This window comes from Rattus norvegicus, chromosome 4 (assembly GCF_036323735.1).
Source record: "Rattus norvegicus strain BN/NHsdMcwi chromosome 4, GRCr8, whole genome shotgun sequence".
NCBI lineage: Eukaryota > Metazoa > Chordata > Mammalia > Rodentia > Muridae > Rattus > Rattus norvegicus.
Window position 1 is genome coordinate 88,278,944 of NC_086022.1, and position 25,579 is coordinate 88,304,522.

Consider the following 25,579-nt stretch of genomic DNA (forward strand, 5'->3'; position numbering starts at 1 on the left):
TTCAGCAGGGCAATAGTTTTGCTCACTATAATATTTACCTTTAGCTGTCATTTAGCACTTGGGATATATTGCAGCAGGCTCTTCTGGCTTTAAAAGTTTACCTGGAGATCAGCAGTTTCTACTACAACATTTTGCTGTAATTAGGGAAGTTCATTTTTCCTCACAATGAGTATTCTATGTGACTCGCAACTTTCTCTTAGAGCTTTCAATCCACTTTTTATTTCTGTTATACTCAGTGATTTTTCTATAGATGCATAGAATTATTCTGCTTTTGTCTTTTTTTTATTTTGTCTGTGCTTCATGTGTGAAATGTATGTGTCTTTGGACTGGTTTTGTTTATAATTTTAATGAAGTTCTTGTGTTTGGCATAGGCATGATATTATTTTCCCCTCCATGTGCTTATAACTTGAAGGTTTGACTTATGTCATGGTCCCGCACATATACAAAGCATTCTAGGTATACACTCTGTCATTGAGCTATATACCAGCCACACATCACAGTTTCTCCTGATAATACAGTTGCAGTACCTTACTTCTGTGTGCTGTGCAAGAAAGGTTACTCTTCCTAGGTGTTTTAGGAGGAGGTAGCATTTTCTTAATTTTATCACAAGAACTGATATTTTCAAAATGAGACACTGAAGCCACTGTCAAGCAATTATGGAGGGGACCATAAATGCTTTAGAAACAGAAGAATACCTTGGGGAATCTTAAAAGTTTTATACTTCTTTTAATAAAGTGAAATATTATTACTATTACTTTTGTTTTGTTCACAGGGACTGGGATCAGTTAATCCACACTGACCCATATAGCCTGCAAAGAATAGGTCACACATGGGAAACCTAGAGCTCAGCTGTTCCTACTCTATGCTTTTCCTGGAATTAGGGAAGTTCATTTTCCCATTTGATGGCACCATGTTGTAACAACCTCAATGTGAAAACTGCCTTCTCTAGATGACATGATAATTATGGGACTAGAGGGAAATGAACTGATGACATTTCTTCCTTATAACTACTTCATAGGGACACATTCTTCAAGGATGTTTGTCAAAGGCCAAGCCTGGTGAGTGTTTCTTATTTTCTTCATTTAAGTGAGAGCGGTAGGTGACAGAAGGAAGCAGAACATTCTGTAATATAGGATTATAGAAGTCTCTTCTTAGAATATTACTTTTTGAGACATCCTGTATAATAAGAAATCAGCAGATGCTTGTAGTCATGAAGGTATCATTTGTAACAATTTATAAAAGAACTTAATGTAGTCCCTGATTATATATGTGACAGTGGAAGGGACTATTGGAAAGAGGACAGGGGCCTAGCAGATTGATGGAGAGAGGAACAGGAAAGGCTAATGAGCGACATTCATCAATAGGTATTATATGTTGAATGAACATGTCATGAAATCCATAATTTTTCAATGAATGTGCATGTAAAGAGTCACTCCAGATGCAATCATTTAGAGAGCACATCTGAAAGAAAATTCTCTGGAGTGTGTACTCTGTGAATTCCAATTGCCAACAGTGTTAGTTTTCCATCCCTGTAACAAAACATTGAAATACCTTACAGGGTGAAAACAAAAACACACATTTATTGGTGTGCAGGAGTACATTTATAGTATTTATCTTCATTTAAGTTATGCTTTGTATTTTCTTATTTTACTTCTTTTCTCTGATTATCTGACTGTCAATTACTGCATTTTCTACAATGAAACAAGCTAGGAATATACAAGAAATATTAACTAATTTAGTGTCTATCAGTAATTTTTCAAGTTGGTTATGTTTCTATACACTTGGGAATTCTTAGGAATGTTTCAACTCAAGGTCTAGGAAAATTTAAGACATTTTTAACATGTCTTATTGTTAACTTTTTTAAAAAATTTGAGAGATTTGTTTATTCTATTATAAAGGTTTCTAATAAATTAAATCTTTTCTATATAGCTCAAAATGATTTGAAAATCTCACATTGCTCATTTATTTAATCCATGTAAGCTAATTGTTCAAACAGGTGAACTTTATAAGTATCAGTAGGTAATTGAGTGTTTCAATGAAGATGGATTCAGAGTTAATATTTTGTTTTCTAAACTAAACCTTTTAACATTGCAACTGCTATATGTTTTTTAGTAAACTCTTCATTAGCAGTGAGAAAATTATTTAAAGTCAAATACCTCAAGGTTTCATCCAATAATTAAAAAAACAATTGCTATTATAATTTTACAAGTTGCTATCTCCCTCTCTATTTTTCCTTAACACACATGCACACACACACACACACACACACACACACGCAAACACAAACACACAAATATTTAATTGTAGAATAGGTAGTGTAGAATTATGAAATTGATTTTTTTTAATGGAACAAAATACTGCCAGATAATGTCATTATGGCACTGGCCCCAGAGTATCAATACTAAAATATCCAAATGATAATTCTTGAGTTTATGTTTGCAATCACACAAATTTTTTGGTAATTCATATTAAATGTCTGAACTGGTACACTGTGCAGGGCCCATGCATTTGATAAAGTCAATCAGAAACAGAGGACAGATTCTTCATTTTCCTTGAATTTCATTTTATTTCCCAAGCATATTTTATATAAGTCTCAGTTTTTCATGTAAAGGTATTCATGTCAGCAGCCCCAGCCCACACTATATCATTGCTCAATTTTTAGTCTCAGTGGTCAATTAATTACACACACACACACACACACACACACACACACACACACACACACAGAGAGAGAGAGAGAGAGAGAGAGAGAGAGAGAGAGAGAGAGTGAGAGAGAGAGAGAGAGAGTTATATACACACATACATTCCCAGTGAGCATATTCGTATTTTTTTCCAAAATTACGGCATGCAACTTGTGATGATGATCTGGGTATGACTGCTTCCATGAATTCTCTTCAAGAACACCTCTGCTGCTGCTGCTGCTGCTGCTGCTGCTGCTGCTGCTTCATTTCAGGGGAACTGGCTTGTAAGTGTCAGTTTGCAAACTTCTGGTCAGCGTCTGTGTGCTTACCACTACACTGGGCTAAACTCAATTTCCGAAGAATAATTCACCCATTTAAGTTACTTACAGGGATCAGGTAATAGCTATGAGTTAATACCTTAGTAATAAGTGATCAGTGTTTATTTCTTCTGTCACTATCTATTTCATAAAGATCCCATAGAACTAGCTTATGTGGCTAAGGTCTTCATCTCCTGAGATTACTGAAGATTTATGCTTGTTGCTGACAGTGGACCATCAGTCAACACCATGTATCTTGTTGCTTGAAAGTAACATACTCAATTTAATTCTCTCTGACCAGTCATACTGCTCTTAGGTCCTTACTAAGTGTGGTGAAGCTTAAAATAAAATTGACACTTGTTACCTATTATGTTTAAATGTCCCTTAGATTACTAAATGTCCATAAAACAGAAAGTAAAGATCACCATAAATTCATAAAGCAAACTGTTCCCAAATCAAAACTTGTGAAAATGAGGCGGTAAAGAGATCTTTCTTTAAAAATGTAGAGCTAATGGTCTCACATTGCACATATCTTGAGACAACTCCCTGCACACTGCTTTGTTTGTTGTCCTGGGTTAATTTAATAGTGATGTTTCTACATCCTTATAAATTTCATTGGCATACTTTGGCTTTTCGTACTTACAACTAAATATTGGAGTTTAAACTAATCTGAAATCCCCCAGCACTGCAATTCAAATAAACCAAGTGAATTTTTCCGGTGTACGCATACATTAACAGCTCTGTAGTTATGGTACCTATGGTCTTTCCTGGCCCAGTCTCAGCTTCAGTGAGGCCCAGAGAAAGATGCTACTTGAGAAAATTAAATAATGTGTCATTTTCTGTATGTGACAAACATTTGCAAAGCAATGGATGTGAAGAGATTTTTTTAAAGAACATCTTTGGGAAAAGAAAAAAAATGTAAGTTTACTATCTGTTACCTTATATTACCATTTTTATATTACTCATATTACATGTGCTATATTAATATATGTAAAGTAATAAAATTATTATACATATATCTTTTGTGCATTTGCAATTTAGAAGTTGGTATATAACTACTATTCTTTCAATGTGGAGAGCAGGGCTTGAGTTAAGTACTATTCTGGAGTTTTTATATAATTATACAATATTTATTTCTTTATTCTACATACATGAATTTTTGCTTGCCTGCATCTATGTGTACCAACAACATTGCATGTCACAGGCAATGGATTGCTACAAACTAGAGTTACAGTTGATCATGAGCTATCATGTCATTGCTGAAAATCAAACAAAAGTCCTTTGTAAAAGTTCAAAGTGCTCTTAATCAACAATTCATCTCTGTAGCCTTAGTCCCAAAGCTTTTCTGCACATAGCATATCAGTGTTCTACTGTAAATATATGTTGATGAGAGAATTAAATGATTATCTCTGGCTACTGAGATGATTCCAATCCTTTATTAGGTTAAACATTTTAGGACCAAAAATCATACAATTATAAAATGTGTGATTTATCACGTCATCTTCATGGGAACATTATAGGATGGTCTCTTCCACTAACGTCACATTATTTCTACACGTGCATGCATGCGTCTCCACACGAGGAATATAAAAGTGAACTGGAAAATATAATTAGGCACTCTTTTTCTCACAAGATTATGGGTCAATATAGTCATTTTATATGACTTTATCACAAAGCTGATTTTAAAGTTCCAAATTAAATCAATTCAACAATTACATGATCTTGGTAACCAAACCAAGCAACTTACATAAACACTAAAGTTATGACTTTTGAGTGAAACTGTGAAATTTCTGGGTCCTGGTGCTATACAACAACACTTGGGACCTTGTTTACAACTTTATGGGATCTCAAGCAGTAATTCCCAAACAGAATATCAATGGGGTCATCTTCAGCATTACATGTTTGTCATAGTGTATGGAAAATAGTATTTGTCCTAATGTCACATGTTCTCTCTTCTTGGAGGCTCCTAGCTCCACATCATCAGGTGTGATTATGTAACCTTTAAAAACTATGGAAATGAGGGAAGCAAAACCAGACCATTGCCAGGATAGGTGTTAGTGTGGAAGCAGAATAGCAGGATACAAGTATCTGATCAAGGAAATGGGAAAGACAGTGCTACTTAGTCAGAAACAGGCAGGCACATCCAGAAGAAGTGGAGAAGGTTAAAAAAGAGTATCAGGGCAAAACTTATTAAAGAGAGAATGGGAAAATGGGTGGGTTCTTAGGTAAATGTGGGGAAAACAAATATAGAAAAGAGGGTAGTTAGGTCAAAGAAGAACAATAGGTAACAAGAAAACGCCATAAGGAATCATGTTGTTAGTGATTTACTTTCTTCCCGACATAAAGGAAGAAAAAATAGTAGTTCTTTAATCATTAATTATTATTCACAAAAGGTTTTAATATGATGGGCAGTGAATTGGAATTCATCTAGGATTATTCATAACTGTAAAAGTTAAATTATTAATAGAGTGTGAAAAGTACACTAAGTCCCCCAAAGTATGTATGTCTTTGATTCTCAATTCTGAGTATGTAAAATTTCATGAAAAGCATTACAAAACAATTAATTGGAATAAACATTATGGTGATTAAAATAGTTAGAAAATCATGAATTATTACTGTGATTACATCAGAATTATGAGTCCAAACATGGATAGTTGCAAAAGAGAATAGCAAAATTATGGAATATGAGACAGAATTGTGTGATGTTTGAATTACTTTTGTGATTTATTTTCCCAGACCAACATGCATTTTGTTCAATTACATGGATATGATTAATAATCTGTATTTATCACTACTGTCCTAGGAGTTAACTATTCAATGAGACAATTGAAATCAATAGGATTGGACTTCTAAGGCACTCTACTAAAGTGCACGAGCAAAGTGTTCATTCCATACACATATGGCCATGTAGGCATTTATTATCTATAATTTTTATATCAAGGAGATACATGGATGGTATATAGAAATGTAAGCTCTGATATACAGTCTGGAATATCAGAAGTTAAAGAAGCAAATTAATGGAGAATTAGGTGACAAAATAGAAGAATGATATAAACAAACTGTCCCATGAATCTCAAGTTTCACATATACATTGTTTTTTTCCAGATACATGAAATATGCCTCTACTATGCTCTTAAGATGAATATACTCTCCACATGTCCTCATTAGATAACTTCCTTTATATCCAAGCTGGGCTTGGAGTCCTGGCCAATATGTTTCTCCTTTTTTTCTATACTTCCATAATACTGCGTGACAGACCTAAGCCCATGGACCTGATCTCCTGTCAACTGACCTTCATTCACATAATGATGATCCTCACTGAAGGAGATAATTTGCTTCCAAACATATTAGAGTCACTAAAATTTGAAAATGATTTCAAATGTAAGACAACATTTTACATAAACAGAGTGATGAGAGGCCTCTCTGTCTGCATCACCTGCCTCCTGGGTGTGTTCCAGGCTGTCACAATCAGTCCCAGTACCTCGCTGTTGGCAAAATTTAAGGGTAAAGTAAAAACAAACATCATCTATGCTTTCTTATATCTTTGGTCTTTCAATTTGTCATTCAGTAGTAGGTGGATCTTCTATGTGGCTGGTTTTAGCAATGTAAGTGAGAACCACCAGATGAGGGTCACTAAATCCTGCTCACTCTTCCCCATGAACTACATCATCAGGGGATTAACTTTAATAGTAACAATGTCCAGAGATGTATTTCTCATAGGAGTCATGTTGACCACAAGTGTATACGTAGTGATTATCCTGTATAGACATCAGAGGCAATGTAAGCATCTTCATAGCATTAGCCACCTGAGAGCATCCCCTGAGAAAAGGGCCACTCAGACTGTCTTGCTGCTGGTGATTTTCTTTGTGGTCATTTACTGGGTGGACTTTATCATCTCATTCACCTCAATCCTGTTATGGATGTATGACCCAGTTGTCCTGAGAGTTCAGAAGTTTGTGATGTGTGCCTATCCCACAATTACTCCTTTGGTACAAATCAATTCTGATAAAAGAGTAATCAGTGTACTGAAAAACTTGCACTCCAAGTGCCACTAGATTTGTCTTAAAAAATGATTATTACTCTTCCTTTAAAAATGATTCACTTATTTTATGTAAAAGTACAAGTATCATACCTTTTTAAACTTCAGTTCTTCAAGTAGCAATGTGACATTCTTGTTATGATTCAAATAAAGTTTGTGGTATTATATACATATATTCTTTTGACTTTACAGATGCCAAGTACTATTTCTTAAGTTCTTTGTATAGAATACATTGCTCTTTCCACATTAATTCTCTTCTTTATTCTTTTTGCTTTATCTTACAAGTGTCTTTGATGCTGAGGTTATTTAAAACAAGCTTTTCACTGAGAGTTACTTTATAAGCCTTTTTTTGAAAGCATTTTGATCCGTACTCATTCATAAAGTTTAGTCCAAAACATAGCTTTAATTCTGTTTATTAATTCAACTTTCTCTGGATAATGAAGTTAATGCAAATTTATGTTTTCCCATTTTTAACCACAGTTACTCAATTAGTCTTATATGAAACTTTATATGTGTGTTTATTTTTATTTCACCCACATTTATTGAAATATTATTGGTAAATAAAAAGTAGTTATATGCAGATACATATATACAATGTGGGTTTTTGAATATGTGTAGGCTTGTGAATATTTTCAAAGACAAAGGATATGTATTCATGTATACTTCATGGCCAGTTGTTTTTCAGAAGATATTCACCACATGCTCTGATAAAGTGTGTCTCTTCTCTACCTGAATCCTACCAAATAGGTTGTTACCTAATAAGAGCTTGCCAGATAAGGATTCTTCTATTTCTGTCCCTTCTGTTCTAGGATCAATAGGGTTCAACCATACCCCACCATTTAACAATTTTGTTCTTCCTTTACTGGAAAATGTTTTTTCACACAATATATTCGCCTTCTTCTAGCCTTCCCAGTTCTCCCACATCTTCTCTCCCTTCTAAATCAACATTCTTTCTGTTTCTCCTTAGGAAACAAAAGGCATATAATTAATAATAATAAACTAAATGATCATAATTTAAAATACACTTAAACAAAACAGCATAAAGAAAAACACAGGAGAAAAAGAGTCAAAGAAAAGAACAATAAACATATTCAGTAGTAGATGACATACAGACATAACATAGAAGCACACATGTTCAACACAAGTTCCTTATAAGAATATAAAACCTGAAGTCATACACTTGTAAAGGACCTGTAAAGATTAAATTGAGATCATTTTGTGTTGGTCATCTTCTGTAGGGCAGAGTGATTATTTCCCCAAGTTAGACACCCTTGGAAAAAACTAATTTTTCATTTGCAACTGGGTATCAAAGAAAGATAGTTTTAGAGTTAGGGATGGGCTTGTGTCAACTTTTACTCTAGGACACTATCAGGTGTAATCTGTGCAGTCTCTGTGCATGCTGCCACAGTTTCTTACTTTGTATGTATCCATTGTGCTGTGTTTAGAAGGCCTAGTTTCCTTCGCATCCCTTTGGCATCCTCCAAATCTACTCTGGTTCTTATTTTTTACATCCACTCCTTTTTTTAAAAGATAAATACTCTCAAAGAAGTAAACCTGCCCCTAGGTCAACAGACAGTGCGTGTGTATATCAGTGATTTTATGAGGTCCCCGATCTATGCTCTGAGGGGTAGTCAGCCAGGCAGGGCCTGAAATAATCAGTAAGGCAGATGAGGGTCCCTGTCATGGGTGACTCATTGCTCCTGGGTGACGTAGTCTGGTCATGTGGCTGCATGGTACTGGTCAATCAGCTGCTATACAATCTCCCTGGAGGTGTCCATCTCATCAAAATTGTCCTTGAATACGCCCTCCTTGCAGAACTGTGCTGTGAAGGCTTCCCATTTCTGCAGCTTGTCAAACTGGTTACAGATCCTTTCAAAAAGCAAGAGGTTACTAGTGTCATTGGCCATCATGAGCCTGCTGACCCAGTAGGCTGAGGGCAGTTAGGGAGAATTCCTTGACAGGGCCTCCTGAATGGCTGGGCCCCAGGAGATGAAGTTGACCAACTTCCTTTTCCAGATCCTGTCCAGGTTCTTGTGGACCTGGGTGGAGTTCGCCTCTCTCTGGATGATGTTGAGGATGGTGATTTAGCAGTGGTTGTTCTGGCGATCCCGGCCTGTGGACACCATCATGTTCTTGGGTTGTAGCAGTCTCCTCATGACATTCAGAACCATTGTCTTCCTCACACTGGCCACTGACTATGAGGGAGGTATAGCCAGTCATGAGGAAGTGCAGCCAAGAGGTGGGAATGGGTGAGGCAATGATGCTGATGAGATAATTGTTCATGTGTCCAGAGTAGCGGAGGGTGGTGGTGCTGGCTGACACAATAGTGGACAGCAGCTGGTTGATCTGAGAGAAGGATGGGTTCTGGATGTCCAGGCAGTCTTTGTTGATCAGGTTCAGGGACATGTTGTCCAGCACCACCACACATTCTGGGTCAGCCTCTTTAACTTGAGGAGGGAGTTTTAGGGCTGAACCACCAGGTCACTCATCTTGTTGGGGACACGGAGTATGCCTACTCTATTTTTGGGGATTACCTGTCATTTAGCTGTTCCAAGACGTAGGAGCCCAAGCCAGAGCCTGTCCCCGCAACAATGGAGTGACACAGTACAAATCCCTCTATACTGTCACTGCCATCTGCCTCCCGATCTATGACGTCAAATATGTCCTTATGGATTTTTTCTCCCGAGGAGAATCTGCTGATCCAGTTGTTGCCAGTTCCTCCTCCATGCTCAGACAGGTAGATGCTCTCTGGGTTGTAAAGCTTGGCATAAGGGGAGTTGAGGGTGGAATGGATCACCCAAGGCTCCAGGTCCAGTAGCACAGCATTTAATGCTTATCATCTGCCTGGTAGAAAAAGAGGTCCTTGTGTTGGGCACTCTCAGTGATGACCTCTTCTATGATCCCTCGGACTGATGCCATGCTCAGCACACAACTGTTTCCAGAACTTGAACCCAATCTGATTGCCCCACTAGCCAAATGTAGGCTGATGATTTCTCTCAGCATCACCCTCAGACATCAGCATTGCAGTCTCTTGGTTCTTGTTTCTATCACCTCTTCCACAGAGCTCCCTGGGCCCTGAGCAAAATAATTTAATGGAGCCATCCTATATAGAACTGAGTGTCTCAAGGTCTCTCACTCTCTACATATTTTTCTACCATGGGTCTTTGTATTTCTTCCCATCTGCTGATTGAGGAAGCTTTTGTGATGATGATTTAACAAGACTCAGATTTTTGAGTCCAGTAGAGTGTCATTAAGAACATTTTATTGCTACATTCTTTCACAAGAACACCAGTGCTTGATTTTTCTTCTTTGGCCCTTGGCTTATCTAGTTTTAGGTTCTTGACTATACAAGCAGTATTGGCAATGGCTTCATTTCATGGAGTACATGATTTAAATTAAACCAGATGTAGGTTGGTTAGTTTCACAGGCTTTTTGTTATTCTTGCACAATCATATCTTGCTGGCTAGTCACTATTATAGTTTGAGAGTTTTTTAGTTGGGTTGGTGTTTAACTATCTGTTCATGTAGTATGCATGGTACTTCCCAATATCATGAACTCTGAACAGTTACGGTAAAGCATCTCGATAGTTAGAACCTCCATATCTTCATGTTCAATGAGTTGTGTAAGTGATATCCTCAGGAATATCATATGGCTTTATCATCAGTTTGTGGATAGCAAACAATAGCCTTAACAGTCACTGTTTGGAGTTTCCTATGTAATCCTTTTGAAAATATCTCAATTAAATGTAAACAATTACCAGTACTGGTAGCTTAATTTGGTGATGATAGATTTCACTTTGGACTATGTCTCCTTGTTATTTGTTTGTTTCATTTAGATTGCCTTTTTATTTGTATATATTTTAGGAAACTTCTATTGTGTTAAGTTTCCCCATATGACCCTTTAAATGTTCCTACTATTGTTTTGACCTTATCTTTATGATCTTATTAATGAAGGTCATGATAATTAATTTTTTTAAAACAGAGGTTGAAATAAAAGTGTTTTCAGAATACCCACAATACAACTCACATCCCATATGAAGCTCAAGAAGAAGGAAAACTAAACTGTAGATGCTTCAGTCCTACTTAGAAAGGGGAACAAAAAAAATCATGGGAGGTAGAGGGCAGCAGAGACCTGGAAGGGAGAGGGAAGGAAAGGAGGGCAGGATCATGTGTGGGAGGAAACAGGAGAGAAGTACAGAGGGTCAGGAAATTGAATGGAGGTATGTAGCAGTGTTGGGGAACTGGGGGTAGCCACTAGAATGTCCCAGATGCTAGGAAAGCAAGAGGCTCCAGGACCCAACAGGGATGACATTAGCTGAAATACTCAACAAGGGGAGAGAGAACCTTTAGAGACCACATCCAAACATTAGGTACAGCCCCTCATTGAGACATGGGACCACTCATCTATCTCAAAATTGTTAACACAGTATTGTTCCTGTCTAAAAGAAATGCAAGGACAGAGAGTGGAACAGAGACTGAAGGAAAAGCCATGCAGAGACTGCCCCACCTAGGGATCCATCCTATCTGCAGACACCGAGCCCAGACACTATTACAGATACCTAGAAGTGCTTGCTGAAAAGAGCCTGATATGGATGTCTCCTGAGAGGTTCTGCCAGAGTCTGACAAATACAGATGTGGATGCAAACAGCCAACCACTGGACTGAGCACAGGAACCCCAAGGAAGGAGTTAGAGGAGTGACTGAAGAAGATGGAGGGATTTGCAACCCCATAGGAAGAACAACAATATCAACCAACCAGAACCCCCAGAGCTCCCAGAGAATAAACCACGAAACAAAGTGTACACTGGAGGGGACCCATGGTTGTAGTTGCATATGTAACAAAGGATTGACTTATCTGGCATCAATGGAAAGGGAAGCCCTTGGTCCTGTGAAGGCTCAGTACCCCAGTGTAGAGGAATGATAGGGCAGTGAGGTGGGATTGGGTGGGTGGGTGAGTGATCACAATCATAGAAGCAGGGGGATGGGATAGGGCATTTGCAGATGAGAAACTGGGGAAGGGGATAACATTTGAAATGTAAATAAATAAAATATCCAATAAAAATTAATAAAAGATTAAAAACTGCAGGTACAAAATGGAGAAGAGACTAAAGGAAGTCCAGTGACTGGCCCAAATACAGATCCATGTCATGGGGTGAATGTGAACCAAGGTCTGACAATAATATGCTACGATGTGCTTACAAACAGGAGTCTGACATGGCTGTCCTCAGAGAGGCACTGCCAGCAGCTGAGTGAGACAGAAGCAGATACTTACATCCAACCATTTGACTAAAGTCAGGGACTCCTTTAGCTGAATTAGGGGAAGAACTGAAGAAACTGAAAAAGGAAGTATGACCCCATAGGAAAACCAGCAGTGTCAACTAACTCAAACCACAAGAAGCTCCCAGATACTGAGCCACCAACTAGGAGCATACACTATACACAGTCTGGTCCCAGGTCCTTCATATGGCCTCAGGGGGATAAGTTGTGGTGAATCCTTGAGGGTCTTGAAGCCCCAGGGAAGGGGCTGGTGGGGAGAGAGCACCCTCTTAAAGGCAAGAGAGAAAAGGAATGGAATGAGGAGCTGTGGAAGAGGAGACTTAGGAGGACAGCAACTGGAATGTAAATACAAAAATAATTTAAACTAAAATAAAAGGCACCGGACAGTTATTTAATTTGCATTTCCCAGATGATTAAGGACTTTGAACATTTCTTTAACTGCTTCTCAGTCATTCAAGATTCCTTCGTTGAGAATTCTCTGTTGCTTTATGCCCCCAATTTTCCCTTGAGTTATTTGGACTGTTGATAGGTTGTTGGTATCTAACTTCTTGAGTTTCTTGTAAATTTTGGAAATTAGCCCTCTGTCAGATGTAGATCTTTACCAATATGTAGACTGCCTTTTTGTCATATTTATAGTGTCCTTTGCCATACAGAAGCTTTGTAGTTTCATGAGGTTCCATTTATCAGGTGTTGATCATAGAGCCTAAGCCATTGTTCTTCTGTGCGGGAAATTGTCTCTTGTACCAATGTGCTCAAAGCTATTTCCCAAGTTCTCTTTTATTAGATTTAGTGTATCTGGTTTTATCTTGAGGCCCTTGAACCACTTGGGCTTCAGTCTTGTGCAGGGTAATAAATATGGTTCTATTTGTATTCTTTTACCTGTAGACATCTAGTTGGAACAGAACCATTTGTTGAGGATGTTTTCTTTTTTCAATGTTATGGTTTTGGTTTCTTTAAAAAAAATCAAGCCTCCAAATGTATGTGGCTTTATTTCTGGGAGTCAATATCATGCAATTTTTGTCACTGTTGCTCTGTAATACAGCTTGAGGTCAGGGATGGAGATTCCCCCTGAAGTTCTTTTGTTGATGAACGAGTATTTTTAAAAAGCATTTGTAAGGTCACTATCTACTTACACATATCAGAGTTAGGTTAATCTGCCCAAAAAAAGAATTCACATCTGGTATAACAAGTGCCATTGGAGTCACACTGTTGGTGGTTGTTCTGGTGCTGCCGGGTGCACATGGGCTAAATTCTGTACCCCAAGATCTATTTTCCCTTGAGGAGCAGATTCTCGAGTACAGTAGCCTTTGTTATGTAAACCTTACTTCCTAATTTAAAGTTATTTAAAGCCTATTTAAAGTGGCTACAGTCTATTATTATAGAGAACAGAGAAGTTTGCAAGATTTTAGTTACCCTGTTAGAGATGGCTGGTAGGGAACAGAAGGAGAAAAGAGGCAAGGCAGAACAAGGAAAATAGAGAAGGGAGGAAGAAGAAGACAGAGAGTACGAAAGGTCTCCATCAGACATGATGGACCAGGAGCACATGGCACAGTGAAAGGACCACTGAAGACAGACTGAGCAGAAATGATACTCAAAAAGAAAGTACTTGGAGAGCATAGCTGGGGAATTAATAATCTACCTTAGAGAAAATGGATTGGGGAAATTTGCCCAATAATTAGACTTTAGCTTAATTTCACAGGACGCTGTCTCTATTGTTGCAGGGCTGCCTGGGTCATAATAATAGCTAAAAGAGTTCATAAATAACATTTTAAAACATAATTTACATCACATCCTCACTGGGTTCATCATAGCCAACAGTCATTTTCCAAGAATTAATGCCCCACCATGGTCTCCCCCATCTGTTTTCTGTACAGGTCAAAGAATAGAGAGATGTTATACAAATGATTACCTCTGTATTTTTTAATCTTTGAAGGTGACATTAACTTTTGTAATCCCTCTGGGAATGTGATATTATTTAGGGTTCCCTATTTTCTGTGATAAGAGCAACCCCATGGCCTCCACTTGTGCTTTCCAACCATAATAGTACTCACACAGCGGATAAAGATATATCTAAGGGTTTTACTTCTGTGAACAAACACTATGACCAAGGCAACTCTTATAAGGACACTATTTAATTGTGACTGGTTTACAGATTCAGAGGTTCAGTCCATAAACCTCAAGGCAGGAACATGGCATCATCCAGGCAGGCATGGTTCAGGTGGAGCTGAGAGTTCTACATTTTCATCTGAAGGATGTTAGTAGAAGACTGACTTCCAGGCAGCTAGGGTGAGGGTCTTTTGGCCCATACCCACAATGATACACCTACTCCAACAGGCTCACACCTTCTAATCATTCCTCTCCCTGGACTGAGCATATACAAACCATCACAGTATATGAATGTGGGGATTCTGCTATGAATTACAATTCTTGAAAAGAGGCTGTGTCTTGCTGTGAATGGTGTTTACAGAGGCTTGTGGGCAGATTGGAATTTCAGTAATGTTAAGAGATTTTGTGGGAGTAGAAATTTATAACATTATCTCAGGACAATTTTAGCCTCTGGGAAAAAACATTTCTTGACCCACACTGTATCTAAGTAAACATTTCATGATACCAGATAGAGAACATTTTAGAAGCCAATAATTGAAATTAAACTCTTGAGATAATAAATAATACTGTTAAAACCTATTAAATTAGCAGAATACTAGCCATCACCAATCTGAGAGCTAAGAATGTTATCAGATATATCTTGGTCTATAAACAGCTTCCTCTTTCTCACTATACCCCCTGCTCTAATATGGCTAACAATGCATTTTAAGTTTGTCTTGACTGATAGCTTCTTTGTTCTGCAAAAATATAAAAAGTTTATAAAATTGATTGCACATTAAAAGAGAGAATATTGGCGTAATTTCTATCTGTATTCTGGGGCATTAGGCACTTTTGAGGTAAGAGCTGTTTCTTTCATCAATGCTGCGAATTTCTAAGATTTTATCTTAATTATATATCCTGGGACTGTGGAAAAAGCCACAGCTTGAGTTTTAGGTCGCACTGTGGATCATCCTAATTCCATCAGTCACCTGACACACATCAGCCCTTACTTTTACTAATGAAAATCACTATACCTTTGAAGTCTCTTAGAAATTGTAAAATCAGAACCGGTATCTACTAGACCTGAAAATATGATGGTATCATTTACGCAGTGTACAGTCACCCAAGTGAAACATGGAGCTCCTTCTTCAGAATAATAGGAAAGGGGCTCTCAGAAAAACTGTTCCTCAAGTAGCCCAAATTGTGTGTTGCAAACTAAATTTGGGTCCTCTGCAAGACAGCAAGTGATCTTAACAACTGAGATTTTCCCTATTGCCATGACATTTAGGTTTTAAACACTGAATACACCTAAATATTCCAAATATCCTGACATCAAAAGGCTTTTCATCAATATCACATATCCTACTTGTGGACCATATTTTGAAATATACTTCAGCAAACTCACAGTACAATTCTCTAATTTCAAACATGATGATAATAAATAATAAATAATGCAGCCTCCCTGGTCTGCCCAAGCTGCACATGCTTAAATACACTATCACTTACATCTTCATCTGAAAATCTCCTCCTGAAAGCTTTGGGGAGCATTTAGGCCAGAGATACCAGCTTACCAATCTGAATCTGAATCTCAAAAAAAAAAAAAAAAAAAAAAGCCAGTTCTCTCCATGTCTCTTTCGGACATTCAAAAGCTAGCACCACATAGGTGACTGTTACACTAACAATTTGGGCTATCAGCCCAAAGTCCAACCTTAACTGTGTCTGGAACAGAGGTTCTGTGTGTTGACTCTCAGGAAATATTTTCAAGGTTTCCTACCAAAGATACTAGTCTCTGCAGAATCACCAAAAATTTCTCACCTTCCAATGACATGAATCCAATATTCCAGTAAAGTAAAAACTTCACTTTAGTAGTTCTGGTATATTAGTAATCACAGATGATTCTTTAGGTTCACCAAAAAAGAATAGACCCTTAACACAAAATACCAAATGACTTCCTTCCACCAACCTCAGATCTGCATACTGCTCCCCACCCTATAGCTCTACCTGCCTCCCAGGAGGCCTGTTCTAACCCAGACTCAGAGGTGAAATATCTGTGCCCCAAATCCTCCCACTGCCCACCTAGACCCCAGCAAGTCCAGCAGCCATCCTCCTCTAACCTGGGAAACACATGGAAATAGCCTCAAGGTGAAAGGCAAGCACAACCACATAATCAACAGAAATCCATACAGTATGGCATTACCAAAACCCTACTCTCCTACTACAGAAATCTCCGGATATCCTAACAGACCTTAAAAGTAAGACTGTGACTTTGAAGCTCATGTAATGAAGATGATTGAGGCATTTAAAGAAGATATAGATAAATCCCTTAAAGAAACACAGGAAAACACAAGAAATTAATCATCTCACAGCAAAACCAAAAGAAGAGAATCACACACACACACACACACACACACACACACACACACACACACACACACACACACGGTATCAGTACCAACACCAAAATAACAAAAACTAACAAGCATTGGTCCTTAATACCCTTTAACATCAATTGAATTCATTCAATTCACCAATTAAAAAGCCATAGGCTAGCAGACTGGATATGTAAACAAGATCCACCATTCTGTTGCATATAAAAAATAAATATCAGCAGCAAAAACAGACACTGCCTTGGAGTAAAGGGTGCAAAAAGCAAACAAACAGACCCAAGAAAGAAGCACGCAAAATTATAACATAAGCTGGAGTAGGCATTCTAATGTATCAAAATAAACTTTCAACCAAAAGTTATAAGAGATAAGAAAAGACACTTCATAGTTATTAAAGAAAAAATCCATGAATATCACATCTCAATTCTGGACATCTATGCCCAAAATTTAAGGCAAACACATTCATAAAAGAAACATGACTAAAGTCCAAATCACATATTGAAATCTAAACAATAATAGTGGGGAAATTTACCACCCCAATCTTATCAGTGAACAGGTAATTGAAGCAGAACTAAACAGAGAAACAATGAAATTACCATGTTATGAGCCAAATGGATCTAACAGATCTCTACAGAGCCTTTCACCCCCAAAAAAGAATACACTTGCTTCTCAGAACTACACAGAACCTTGTCCAAAAGTACTATCAAACACAAAGCAAGTCTGAACAGATACAAGTCAATTGAAATAACCCCTTGTCTCTTATCATATCATTTTCAATGACCAAAAAGCAAAGAAAAAGCAAAAACAAACAGCCAACTTACTCATGGAAACTTAACAAGTTCCGGCTCTATGATCACTTGGTCAGGGAAAAAAAAAAGAAAGAAACCACAGACATTCTAGAATTCAATGAAAATGAAGACACAATATGCTTAAATTAAATATGTATACCATTAAGTGCCTTCATAAAGAAATTGAAGAAATCCCATAACGACAACGTAATAACAAAACTGAAGGCTCTAAAAGGAGAAGAAAAAAAAAACACAGAAAGAAGAAGTAGACTGGAGGAACTAGTCAATTTCAGGGATGAACCCAATCAATTAGAAACAAAGAGAATAATACAAAGGAACAACAAACTAAAAGTTTGTTCCTTGAGAATATCAAGAAATAGATAATAAAACCTTAGACAAACTAACTAAAAATCACAGGGTTTGTAACTACAGTAGCAAATTCAGAAAAGAAAAGGGAGACATAACACAAAAAGCAACTTCAAAAGTCACTCTACAAGACTGGAAAACCAAAATTGAATGGATAATTTTCTAGACAGATTACACTGCAAAGTTAAATCAAGATCAGGTAAACTAAAGCATCCTATAACTCATAAGGAAATAGAAGCAGTCACTAAGTATCCCACCAAAGAAAGCACAAGGACAGATTGTTTTAGGACATAATTCTAATAGACTTTCAAAGACATGCTAATACCAATACTCCTGAATGTATTCCACAAAATAGAAACAGAAGCAGCACTATCTAATTCATTCTGTGAGGCCACAGTCACCCTGATAGCTAAACCACACAAAGCTCAAGAAAAAGAAAATTTCAGATGATTTTCACTTATGAACATTACGACAAAAATATTCAATAAAATTCTCACAAACCAAATACAAGAACACATCAGAAACATTCACCATAATCAAGTAGACTTATTTAGGGTTTTACTGCTGTGACTAGACACCATGAGCAAGGCAAGTCTTATAAATGACATTTAATTGGGGCTGGCTCATAGGTGCACAGGTTCAGTCCATTGCCATCAAGGTGGAAACATGGCAGTATTTAGGTAGGCTTGGTGCAGGAGGAGCTGAGAGTTCTACCACTTCATCCAAAGGAAGCCAGATGGAGCATCCTCAGGCAGTCCACCCACACAGTGACACACTTCCTCCAACAATGCCACACCTTCTAATAGTGCCTCTCCCTGGGACAAGCATATGCAAAGCTTCACAAGACTTCATAGTAGGAATACAACCAAGATCTCAACATTCAGTGGGCTTTGCCAATCCAAAGATCCAATATTATTTCACAATCTTACCCCAAAGCACATGTTCAGGTATCTCAAAGGAATACTCCAATACCAATGTGCCTTGGGCTCACTATTGATGTTACAAGCATCACAATCAAAAGTGAGTTGAAGAGGAAAGGATTTATTTGGTTTACACTACCATATGGTAGTCTATCATAAGAAGAGGTCAGGACAGAAATTCAAAGAGGTCAGGAACCTGGAGGCAGGAGCTAATCAGAAAGCCATGCTTACTTGTTTCCTAGAAGAGGTTTGCTCATCCGGCTTTCTTTTAGAACCCAGGAGCACAAGCCCAGGGATGGATCACATAACTCCCCATCAGTCACTCACAGTACCCTACAGACTTGCTTACAGATAGATACTTGGGAACATTTCAGTTTCTTTCTGTTACCTTTTTCATTGATTTATGTTATACACATTTCATTCTGATCGCAGCCCTGCTCCTTTGGAGACATTTTCTTAATTAAGGTTTCCTCCTGTAACATGAATTTAATTTGTGTCAAGGTAACATAAAACTATGCACAACATGAATCTACTTTTATTCTCTGAGTTGATATCTATAGGGTTATGGGGTACCACAAACACTCTGCCACTGGGCATGAAATCTCTGGGAGCCAGAACATGGGTGGGTGCTGAACTGCAGGGAAGCCCCAGGACACTTTCAGGGAGTGGGAAGGTTCAGTCTGAGGTGCAGGACAGCCAGAGTTCGTTTGGGCCCCTGGGCCTGTGATGAGGCCAGGGCTTTCTGGTTCTTAGGCTCTTGTACACTCGGGTGCAAGAGAATTCTGCAGTAGAGCTGAGAACAGAGGGGGTTCTGCAGGCTGGATCTAGCCCCTGGGAACAAGTGGGGAAAGAAGGAGCTCTAGCTGGTCCCTGGGGTTGGGGAGTTGGGGTAGTTCTTGGCTTGACAACTGTAGACTTGGACTTGGGCTTGGAAGTTGTGCCTATAAGCGCAAGGGGCCCTCTACAGGAGATTAGATGGTAGTTCTAAGGGCAAGTCTTCTCTATGGCTCCCCAGGGAGGATACCAATGAAAAGAGGCAGTCCATGGTTTTGAGGCATTTATTCTCATGGCAGAAAGTGAATGTGTAAAACTATACCCCACTTCTCAGAGTGGGCCTGAAGTTAAATACCTTTTGCAGGAAGGAGTGTCTAGGAAGAAAAGTTTATTGGCTAAGCCCTCCAGGCCTTTAGGTACTTCATTAAAATGGAGATTTTGAGCCTACTTGACCATAGGTCACGTTCTCTACATGTGGAGGGTCTTGGGGCATTGCCCAAATGTGACTGTTGGTATCAAATCTATTGGGGCGGGACGGGGGCGAGAGGGAGGGGACAGGGGAAGCTGTGACTACTAACAGGGACCTGGTGCTCAGGAACAGGCGAAGTGCTTACCATCACTTCAGGATTTCTGGTGTTTCAAACCTTATCTCAACCAGGGACCAGGCTTACCATTCACAGTCCCAAAGATATCAAGTAATTCCATGCAAGTTTTAAAACATGGGCTAATTACAACATAGCTTCCTCGTTTCCATGGTTACTATAGGAAAATGACAAGTCCTCTACTGAGAGTCTTTCAGTGTCTCTACCTCTTTAACATGATCTTCATTTGTCCATATTCCAGAAAGTAAATGTTAGAGACAAGATCAAATACTGTTCATTTCATACTCATATATAGGATTCTCTACTTCCATTCTCTATCGTTAATTATGTTATCTATGCTGCAAACAGGGAGATAGAAAATGAAAGGAAAAGAAAAACAGAAAAAGGTGAAAGAGATAGTGAGGTGTGGTGTGTGTGCGTGTGTGAAACAGAGAGTGGGGGAGGGGGAGAGAGAGAGAGCGCGCGCGCGAGAGAGAGAGAGAGAGAGAGAGAGAGAGAGAGAGAGAGAGAGAGAGAGACAGAGACAGAGACAGAGACAGAGACAGAGAGAGAGAGCTCTCCAAGACTGGAGAAAGAGAAGGATACTAATTCTCATATCAAAAAGATTACAAGCCTAGGACACACCTCCTGCTGGGTATTGAAATCACCTCCTGTCAATGAATTGATGTTAATCTGTGTTTTTAATCCAGTTGTACATTTTCTTTTATATGAAATCATGTGTGCCTGAGTTTGACACATATATTTTTAGGATGCTAATGATTTCTTGGTCATCTGTTCACTTGATTAGAATGAAAGATGCCTCTTCTGATTAGCATTAGTTCAAAGTCTATTGAGGAAAATGGCACCTGCTGTCTTCCTGGTTCCATTGGAGATCATTTTTCTATCCATTTACTCTAAGGTGGTGCCTATTTTAAAACTAAGATGTGTTTCTTTTTTTTTTTTAATCTTTATAAACTTGAGTATTTCTTATTTACATTTCAATTGTTATTCCCCTTCCCGGTTTCCAGGCAAATATCCCCCTAATCCCTTCCCCTCCCCTTTCTTTATGGATTTTCCCTCCCCATCCTCCCCCCATTACCACCCTCCCCTCCAGCAATCACATTCACTGGGAATTCAGTCTTGGCAGGATCAAGGGCTTCCCCTTCCACTGGTGCTCTTACTAGGCTATTCATTGAGGTTGAATGAATACCTATGAGGTTGGAGCCCAGGGTCAGTCCATGTACACTCTTTGGATAGTGGCTTAGTCCCTGGAAGCTCTGGTTGATTGGCATTGTTGTTCATATGGGGTCTCGAGCACCTTCAAGCTCTTCCAGTCCTTTCTAAGATTCCTTTAATGGGGGTCCCATTCTCAGTTCAGTGGTTTGCTGCTTGCATTCGCCTATGTATTTGCTATATTCTGGCTGTGTCTCTCAGGTTTGAGATTTTGGAAATTTTGGATATTAACCATCCATCAGATGTAGGGTTGATGAAGATCCTTTCCCAATCTGTGGGCTATGGATAAAAACTCCATGGTATTGGGACAGAAATAGACACATTGGTCAATGGAATCAAATTGAAGATCTAGCAATAAACCCACAGACCCATAGACTTGATTTTTGATAAGGAAGCCAAGACCATACAATGCAAAAAATGAGAGCATCTTCAACAAATGCTGCTGAACTAACTGAATGTCTACATGTAGAAGTATGAAAATAGGTCCATATTATCACCCTGTATAAAACTCAAGCCCAAGCAGATCAAAGACCTCAAATAAAACCAGATACATTAAATCTCATTGAATAGACAGTGGGAAATACTTTTGAATACATTGGTACAGAAGAAAAGTTACCAGGAGCTCAGACTCTAAAATCAACAATTGATAAACTCATGAAACTACAAAGCTTTTGTAAGGGTTTTGTTTCTTTATTTTAAAGATTTGTTTATTATATGCACTGTAGCTATCTTCAGACACACCAGAAGAGGGCATCAGATTGCTTACAGATGGTTGTGAAATACCATGTGGTTTCTAGTATCTGAACTCAAGACCTGTAGAAGAGCAGTCAGTGCTCTTAACTCCTGAGCCATCTTTCCTGCCCGAAGTTTTGTTTCTTGGTCCAATCATTCCCTTTCCATCTTTTGTGTGGAGAATGAGGCATTCATATTTAAATTAATGTTGAAATGCGTGTGTTAGTTCTGCTCCTCATATTGTTCATTTTTGGTTTTGTGTTTTCAGTGATACTTTGTATTTTGATAACTATAGCTTCATATTTTTGCCACATGATTTCTCTGTTATTGTCATTCCTCTTTTAAGTTCAAAATTATGTTTCCTATATTACTGTAGGTGTGGTTTGTGAAATATAATTTTTGCTGTTTATGTTATAGAAAATTGCACATGTTTCTATCATAGGAGCAGTATTGCTGGGTTTATTATTTGAGATGGGCTCTTCTTTAACACTTGGGATGAATTGCTGCAGGCTCTTTCCAGCCTTGAAAGTTTATCTTCAGTAATCAGCTGTTTACTGGAACGTTCACTTTTCCATTTGATGGGTTTTCTTTATTTGTGTCTTGCATTTTTCTTCTCCTAGAACTTTCAATTCATATTTTTGTTGTTGTGTTTTTGTACAGTCAGTGTTTTAACTATTAAGAGTCATGGAAATGTTTTATTCTAGTCTTGTCTTATTTGGGAGTTCTGTGATCTTGTGCTATATAGTATGTTTGAGGCAGTTTTCATCTATGATCCTATTGAAGATGTTATGTTTGCCTTCGACTTGGAATTCTCTCTCACCTACACATATAACTTGAAGGTTTGCCCGATACTTTCTGGATATGCCCTGTACCAGCTGAGCTACATTTCCTACCCAAGGTCCGATTTTCCCTGATAACACGGTTTTATTTCTTCCCATCTGTGTGCTCTTTAAAAAATGACTTTCCCCAAGTAAGCTTGGTGGAGGTGACATTTTCTTAATTTTATCCAAAGAGTTGTTAATTTCTAGGTGAGACTCTGAAGTCACTCACAAGTAAGGATGGAGTACACCATAACTGTTTTTGAAGCAGGATGGATACCTTGGAGTCTGAAATGTTTTTCTACTCCTTTTAAATGAGATATTATTATTCTTACTATTGTTTTTGTTTTTTCCACACGGTCTGGGAACAATCAATCCATACAGACATATATGGCCTGGAGAGAATAGCTCCCAAATGGGAAATGCAGAGCACAACTGTTCCTACTCCACTGTTCTCTTAGAATTAGAGAAGTTCACTTCCATTTGATGGATCCACTTTGTAATCACCTCAAGGGTGAGAATTGTCCATTCCAGATGACATGGTAACTGTGAGTCTAGAGGGAGATGAGCTGATAGCATTTCTTCCTTATAACTACTTCTTAGGGCCTTATTCTACAAGGATATTTATCAAAGGGTAAGCCTACTTAGTGTTTCTTTTGCTTTTCATTATAGTGAGAGCTGTAAGTAGGGGTAAAAGGAAACAGGACTTTTATTGTAATAAGAGATTAGCAAATTTTCTGAATAGAATATTGCTTTTGCGTTGTACTGTATAATGAGTACACCAGACGCTTCTAGACATAAAATATATGAATGTAATGATTTAAGAAGAACGTAGATTTCACTTACTGTGATTTCTGATTATACATGTCACAGTAGAATGGGCTATTGGAAAGGGAAGAGGTGCCTAGCAGAAGGGTAGGAAGAGAGAAAGAAAGGCTAATAGGGTGACAACGATCAATGGGTATTATGTATTGAATGAACATGTCATGCAATGAGTGCACATTTTTATATATATGTAAAATATAGTTGCAGATGCAAAATTGCAAGGAGCATATCTGACATAGCACTTTTCTGAGTGTGTGTTTTAATAATCCTAAGATCAAAGTTCCACCTAGGTGTTGCCAACTGTGTTACTTTTCCATTACTGTAACAAGACACCTGAGATCTTAGAGAGTGGAAAACAAAAACCTGATATTTACTGGTAAGCAGGAGAACAATTACAATATTAATACATTTGTATATTACTGAATTGCATTTTGTATTTTCTCATTTTAATATTTTTCTCATTGATTGACTATATTCATTTATTTATATGAAACTTATGCTAGATCTATCAAACAAATATTAATTTAATGTATATCAGTAATTTTCTAGTCTGTTAAGTTTGCATATACCTAGGAAGTCTTAGGAAAGTTTCAAATCATGGCTTGGTAAGGCATAAGCCATTCTTAACAACATATAAGTTTCAAAATTTTTATATAGATTTGTTTAATCTATTGCAATGATTTCTAATAAAGTAGATATTTTGTATGTCCTTCAAAAATATCTGAAAACATCACATCATTTGTTAAATTTTATAAAGTTATCTTTACATAAATCTAATTTGGATAGTTATCTGCAGAAATTTTAGTCTTTTCATTAAAATGAATTCATTTTTCTTATTTCATGTTTTCTTGATTGAACCATGTAACACTGATACTGTATAATATTGAGCATGCTTTTCATTACCAGTAAGTAAAAATACTATTATTTAATGGTATAAAATTATTTAAAGTCAAAATCCCTAAGGTTTCCTCTAATAGTTACAAAATACAATACAATATATTACAATACGCATGTATGTGTGCGCGCACACACACACAAACACACACACACACACACACACATACACACACTTTCAGTTAACATTTTTTGTTTTTCCCAAACTCATACCACACAACTTGTGGTGAAGCTCTTGGCATTATTGCCTCCCCACACTCTCTGCAGTGACACTTCTGCTACTGCTGCTTCTTCTCAGGGGAACTGGCTCATAGTGTGAAAATGTAATATTCTAGTCAATGTCTGTGTGCTGACAGACCTATGCTAAACTCAATTTCCAAAGAACAACTTATGCATTCAAGTTATTTAAGATTATCAGGCAAACATTATTAATTAGTGCTTTATTTTAAAAGTGATAATAGTTCCTGCTGACATTATATATTTCATAAAAATATCATGGAACTAATTTGAGTGGTTAAGTTTCCCATCTTTATGAGATTTCTAAAGGTTTTTTCATGTTGCTGACAGTGGTCAGTAAGTACATCAGCCAACAATTTCACCTGTCACCTGAAAGTCACATACTGTGTCGTTTTAAGCTGTAAGAAGTCAGACAGCTTTTAGGTCATCACTCACTAAATGTGGATAAAGTTAAAATGAAAATTATACATAAGATTTAGTAAACTTCTATGTTCCTTATGTTATTGAATGACCAAAAACCAGAATACAAAGATTACTCTAAATTCATAAAAGAAGACTCTTCTAAAATCAAGTAACGTAATATTGAAGAGGTAAAATAACATTTCATGAAGCAGCTTTTCCTGTTTTCTT

At 37.7% G+C, this 25,579-nt stretch overlaps 1 protein-coding gene and 1 pseudogene across 1 annotated transcript; one reads left to right on the forward strand and one right to left on the reverse strand.

The window, feature by feature from the left end:
• The first annotated feature begins 6,153 nt into the window (after positions 1-6,153).
• On the forward strand, positions 6,154-7,053 carry Vom1r80 (vomeronasal 1 receptor 80). The gene has a single exon (NM_001009518.2). The coding sequence runs from the start codon at positions 6,154-6,156 to the stop codon at positions 7,051-7,053; it is 900 nt and encodes a 299-aa protein (NP_001009518.2).
• Positions 7,054-8,601: 1,548 nt separating this feature from the next.
• On the reverse strand, positions 8,602-10,040 carry Tubg1-ps4 (tubulin, gamma 1, pseudogene 4; annotated as a pseudogene).
• Between the last annotated feature and the right edge of the window lie 15,539 nt (positions 10,041-25,579).

What these genes read in the sequence shown, in the direction of transcription:
- Vom1r80 (NM_001009518.2), top strand. Translation starts at nt 6,154, where the DNA reads ATGTCCTCATTAGATAACTTCCTTTATATCCAAGCTGGGCTTGGAGTC.